The sequence below is a fragment of the Myotis brandtii genome, unplaced genomic scaffold, assembly GCF_000412655.1.
Source record: "Myotis brandtii unplaced genomic scaffold, ASM41265v1 scaffold986, whole genome shotgun sequence".
Lineage (NCBI taxonomy): Eukaryota > Metazoa > Chordata > Mammalia > Chiroptera > Vespertilionidae > Myotis > Myotis brandtii.
In genome coordinates, this window is record NW_005372102.1 from 2037805 (window position 1) to 2043831 (window position 6027).

Here is a 6027-nt window from a genome sequence, read left to right on the forward strand (position 1 = left end):
GCCTGTCCCGAGCTCCTCCCAGGCTTCTCACCCGCTTCCCTGGGATGGCCTTCCCTCAGCACTGCCGCCAGCCAACACACCATGCGTCTTCTTGTCCTGTTTGTTCTCTGAGTCCACCCGCCCCGCCCCCGGAGGGAATGCTCCATGAAGGCAGGGCCTGGCACACGCTAGGCATCCATACACACTGCTGAGCGAGTGAGTGAGTGAGTGAACCGGAGCAGGCCCTCACCCAGGAGGGGAAGAGGGTCCCGGGCATGGAACAGGGCAGGGAGGCTGGGGGGAGGCGAGCCTGTGGCTCCAGCACAGCCGCCAGGGACCCAGGGGAGACAGCTGGCCACCAGCATCTCACAGTCCAGGCCGAGAGGCACACCCACAACTGAGGGTCAGGGTGGGGCATGGAGGGCGGTCAGGGGCCAGGCAAAGCGGGAGGTGCCGCTGGAAGATGACCAGAGGTAAACACACTGACCTGGGGACCTGGGGCCAGAAACGTTGAGGATCCTACCCATAGGGTAACTGTGGACTTGCTTAGCAACAGGCCGCTGATCATCTGTCCACCCACCAATCCATTCATCCATCATCCATCCATCCATCATCCATCATCGATTCATCCATCATCCATCCATCCATCATCCATCCATCCATCCATTCATCATCCATCCAGCCAGCCAGCCAGCCATCATTCATCCATCCATCCATTTACCCAGCCATTCATCCATTATCCATCCATCCATCAATCCATCATCCATCCATTCATCCATCCATCCATCCATCCATCCATTCATCCATCATCCATCCATCCATCCATCCGTCCATCAACCATCCATCCATCATCCATCCATTCATCCATCATCCATCCATCCATCCATCCGTCCATCAACCATCCATCCATCATCCATCCATTCATCCATCATCCATCCATCCATCCATCCGTCCATCAACCATCCATCCATCATCCATCCATTCATCCATCATCCATCCATCCATCCATCCGTCCATCAACCATCCATCCATCATCCATCCATTCATCCATCATCCATCCATCCATCCATCCGTCCATCAACCATCCATCCATCATCCATCCATTCATCCATCATCCATCCATCCATCCATCCGTCCATCAACCATCCATCCATCATCCATCCATTCATCCATCATCCATCCATCCATCCATCCATCCATCCATCCATCATCCATCCGTCCATCCATCATCCATCCATATAGCCACCATCGAATGCTCCTTTTCTGGTCTGGGTCAGTACCCCCGGCTCTGGGAGGAGCCCAGCCCCCACTGGCCCACAGGGCCCACTCTCCCAGCCTGGACGGCCTGTGCCCACTGCAAATGCTGGCACTTACTGGTCTTGGCTTGGCCACGACAGGGACAGGCTCAGGCATTGGAATGGCTCGGGGCTTGGGGACAGTCAGGTTGAACTTCTTGGGCTTGGTGACCTTGGCCTTTGAAGGAGGGGGATGAATGGCCATCGGCCCCTCCAGCTGGTTGATGAGCCCCTGGACGTCCGGCTGCCATCTTGAAGGCAAAGATGGGAACGGCTGTGGAGGCTCCTCCTGAGCAGGCTGGCAGTGGGGCCCTCGAGACCTGAAGGGCCCCCGAAAGCTTGGCTCGGCCTCAGGGTGGGGGTGACAGTGGAACCGGCGGCCACTCTTCCCTGAGTGCCTACTGCTGGGCAGGTGCTGCACCACCCACACCGAGTCTTACAGAGCAGTGTGTTCTGGGACAGATAAGGAAACTGAGGCCCGTGACTTCACTGTCTTAGGGAAGTGGGGAGCTGGGAGGACAGGGAGTGGAGAGCTGGGAGGACAGAGAGTGGGATGCTGGGAGGATAGAGAGTGGGGAGCTGGGAGGATAGAGAGTGGGGAGCTGGGAGGACAGAGAGGGGGGAGCTGGGAGGACAGAGAGTGGGGAGCTGGGAGGACAGAGAGGGGGGAGCTGGGAGGACAGAGAGTGGGGAGCTGGGAGGACAGAGAGGGGGGAGCTGGGAGGACAGAGAGTGGGGAGCTGGGAGGACAGAGAGGGGGGAGCTGGGAGGACAGAGAGTGGGGAGCTGGGAGGACAGAGAGGGGGGAGCTGGGAGGACAGAGAGTGGGGAGCTGGGAGGACAGAGAGGGGGGAGCTGGGAGGACAGAGAGTGGGGAGCTGGGAGGACAGAGAGGGGGGAGCTGGGAGGACAGAGAGTGGGGAGCTGGGAGGACAGAGAGGGGGGAGCTGGGAGGACAGAGAGTGGGGAGCTGGGAGGACAGAGAGGGGGGAGCTGGGAGGACAGAGAGTGGGGAGCTGGGAGGACAGAGAGGGGGGAGCTGGGAGGACAGAGAGTGGGGAGCTGGGAGGACAGAGAGGGGGGAGCTGGGAGGACAGAGAGTGGGGAGCTGGGAGGACAGAGAGGGGGGAGCTGGGAGGACAGAGAGTGGGGAGCTGGGAGGACAGAGAGGGGGGAGCTGGGAGGACAGAGAGTGGGGAGCTGGGAGGACAGAGAGGGGGGAGCTGGGAGGACAGAGAGTGGGGAGCTGGGAGGACAGAGAGGGGGGAGCTGGGAGGACAGAGAGTGGGGAGCTGGGAGGACAGAGAGGGGGGAGCTGGGAGGACAGAGAGTGGGGAGCTGGGAGGACAGAGAGGGGGGAGCTGGGAGGACAGAGAGTGGGGAGCTGGGAGGACAGAGAGGGGGGAGCTGGGAGGACAGAGAGTGGGGAGCTGGGAGGACAGAGAGGGGGGAGCTGGGAGGACAGAGAGTGGGGAGCTGGGAGGACAGAGAGGGGGGAGCTGGGAGGACAGAGAGTGGGGAGCTGGGAGGACAGAGAGGGGGGAGCTGGGAGGACAGAGAGTGGGGAGCTGGGAGGACAGAGAGGGGGGAGCTGGGAGGACAGAGAGTGGGGAGCTGGGAGGACAGAGAGGGGGGAGCTGGGAGGACAGAGAGTGGGGAGCTGGGAGGACAGAGAGGGGGGAGCTGGGAGGACAGAGAGTGGGGAGCTGGGAGGACAGAGAGGGGGGAGCTGGGAGGACAGAGAGTGGGGAGCTGGGAGGACAGAGAGGGGGGAGCTGGGAGGACAGAGAGTGGGGAGCTGGGAGGACAGAGAGGGGGGAGCTGGGAGGACAGAGAGTGGGGAGCTGGGAGGACAGAGAGGGGGGAGCTGGGAGGACAGAGAGTGGGGAGCTGGGAGGACAGAGAGGGGGGAGCTGGGAGGACAGAGAGTGGGGAGCTGGGAGGACAGAGAGGGGGGAGCTGGGAGGACAGAGAGTGGGGAGCTGGGAGGACAGAGAGGGGGGAGCTGGGAGGACAGAGAGTGGGGAGCTGGGAGGACAGAGAGGGGGGAGCTGGGAGGACAGAGAGTGGGGAGCTGGGAGGACAGAGAGGGGGGAGCTGGGAGGACAGAGAGTGGGGAGCTGGGAGGACAGAGAGGGGGGAGCTGGGAGGACAGAGAGTGGGGAGCTGGGAGGACAGAGAGGGGGGAGCTGGGAGGACAGAGAGTGGGGAGCTGGGAGGACAGAGAGGGGGGAGCTGGGAGGACAGAGAGTGGGGAGCTGGGAGGACAGAGAGGGGGGAGCTGGGAGGACAGAGAGTGGGGAGCTGGGAGGACAGAGAGGGGGGAGCTGGGAGGACAGAGAGTGGGGAGCTGGGAGGACAGAGAGGGGGGAGCTGGGAGGACAGAGAGTGGGGAGCTGGGAGGACAGAGAGGGGGGAGCTGGGAGGACAGAGAGTGGGGAGCTGGGAGGACAGAGAGGGGGGAGCTGGGAGGACAGAGAGTGGGGAGCTGGGAGGACAGAGAGGGGGGAGCTGGGAGGACAGAGAGTGGGGAGCTGGGAGGACAGAGAGGGGGGAGCTGGGAGGACAGAGAGTGGGGAGCTGGGAGGACAGAGAGGGGGGAGCTGGGAGGACAGAGAGTGGGGAGCTGGGAGGACAGAGAGGGGGGAGCTGGGAGGACAGAGAGTGGGGAGCTGGGAGGACAGAGAGGGGGGAGCTGGGAGGACAGAGAGTGGGGAGCTGGGAGGACAGAGAGGGGGGAGCTGGGAGGACAGAGAGTGGGGAGCTGGGAGGACAGAGAGGGGGGAGCTGGGAGGACAGAGAGTGGGGAGCTGGGAGGACAGAGAGGGGGGAGCTGGGAGGACAGAGAGTGGGGAGCTGGGAGGACAGAGAGGGGGGAGCTGGGAGGACAGAGAGTGGGGAGCTGGGAGGACAGAGAGGGGGGAGCTGGGAGGACAGAGAGTGGGGAGCTGGGAGGACAGAGAGGGGGGAGCTGGGAGGACAGAGAGTGGGGAGCTGGGAGGACAGAGAGGGGGGAGCTGGGAGGACAGAGAGTGGGGAGCTGGGAGGACAGAGAGGGGGGAGCTGGGAGGACAGAGAGTGGGGAGCTGGGAGGACAGAGAGGGGGGAGCTGGGAGGACAGAGAGTGGGGAGCTGGGAGGACAGAGAGGGGGGAGCTGGGAGGACAGAGAGTGGGGAGCTGGGAGGACAGAGAGGGGGGAGCTGGGAGGACAGAGAGTGGGGAGCTGGGAGGACAGAGAGGGGGGAGCTGGGAGGACAGAGAGTGGGGAGCTGGGAGGACAGAGAGGGGGGAGCTGGGAGGACAGAGAGTGGGGAGCTGGGAGGACAGAGAGGGGGGAGCTGGGAGGACAGAGAGTGGGGAGCTGGGAGGACAGAGAGGGGGGAGCTGGGAGGACAGAGAGTGGGGAGCTGGGAGGACAGAGAGGGGGGAGCTGGGAGGACAGAGAGTGGGGAGCTGGGAGGACAGAGAGGGGGGAGCTGGGAGGACAGAGAGTGGGGAGCTGGGAGGACAGAGAGGGGGGAGCTGGGAGGACAGAGAGTGGGGAGCTGGGAGGACAGAGAGGGGGGAGCTGGGAGGACAGAGAGTGGGGAGCTGGGAGGACAGAGAGGGGGGAGCTGGGAGGACAGAGAGTGGGGAGCTGGGAGGACAGAGAGGGGGGAGCTGGGAGGACAGAGAGTGGGGAGCTGGGAGGACAGAGAGGGGGGAGCTGGGAGGACAGAGAGTGGGGAGCTGGGAGGACAGAGAGGGGGGAGCTGGGAGGACAGAGAGTGGGGAGCTGGGAGGACAGAGAGGGGGGAGCTGGGAGGACAGAGAGTGGGGAGCTGGGAGGACAGAGAGTGGGGAGCTGGGAGGATAGAGAGTGGGGCGCTGGGAGGACGGGGAGCGGGGAGCTGGGAGGACAGGGAGTGGGGAGCTGGGAGGATAGAGAGTGGGGAGCTGGGAGGACAGGGAGTGGGGAGCTGGGAGGACAGAGAGTGGGGAGCTGGGAGGACGGGGCCGAGCAGACCCGCTGCTGGAATCTAGGGCCTCTGAGGACTAGCCGCAGCTGGGACGGGAGCTCCTCTGGGCTGGAGGAGGCGGCAGGGCAGGAAGCCAGGAGGGGAAGGAGGGCGGTCCCAAAGGCTGCTCCCTGGGGCTGCTCCCGCCCCTGGAAAGGGCGCCAGGTGGGGTGCCCTGGAGCAGGGCTTTGGGAAGGGCCCTGCTGGGCTGCCCAAGGCCCGGTCCCCCTTTCATGCCCCCACACCCCATGCAGGCACAGCTCCCCGTCACCTGCCTGGCTGGTCTCCCCTTCTGGGGGGCTCCCTGAGGGCAGGCAGCAGGGTTTGGAATAGCTCCTGCCCCACCTGAGCACCAGGCTACTCGAGGGAGGGAGTCACGGCCGAGGCCAGCAGGTGGGCAGGGATCCTCTGTGGTGGGCTGGTCCCGGGAAGGCAGGGAAGGTTGCACATGGGTGGTGGGGGAGGCGGGCAACCTGGAAACAGCTGGGCAGCAGTCAGGTGGCTCTCAGGGCCCAGCAGGTCCAGCCGCAGGGGAGGCCTGAGGGTGGGCATGGAGTCCAGCCTGGCTGGGACTGAGGCCGTGCCCTGCCCGGGCCAGGGCCTCCTCTCCCTCCCACAGGGGTCCGCCTTCCCTGGCCCGGGCCTCCCACACACGCGGACCCACATGGTCTGCCTGTCCCAGGAGGGTCAGCTGGCTCCCCCATCCTACTGGAGGGTGAGCAGCGGGGGCAGCCGTACCCAGGCCCCGGCAGCT

General features: G+C 64.7%; 1 protein-coding gene across 1 annotated transcript in view; it reads right to left on the reverse strand.

The window, feature by feature from the left end:
• CFAP99 (cilia and flagella associated protein 99) overlaps positions 1-6027 on the reverse strand; it is a 22359-nt gene that overhangs the window by 3904 nt on the left and 12428 nt on the right. The window contains exon 5 of the mRNA XM_005886472.2: positions 1354-1525. Coding sequence (XP_005886534.1) covers positions 1354-1525 — 172 coding nt within the window. The remainder of the gene's footprint in view (positions 1-1353; positions 1526-6027) is intronic.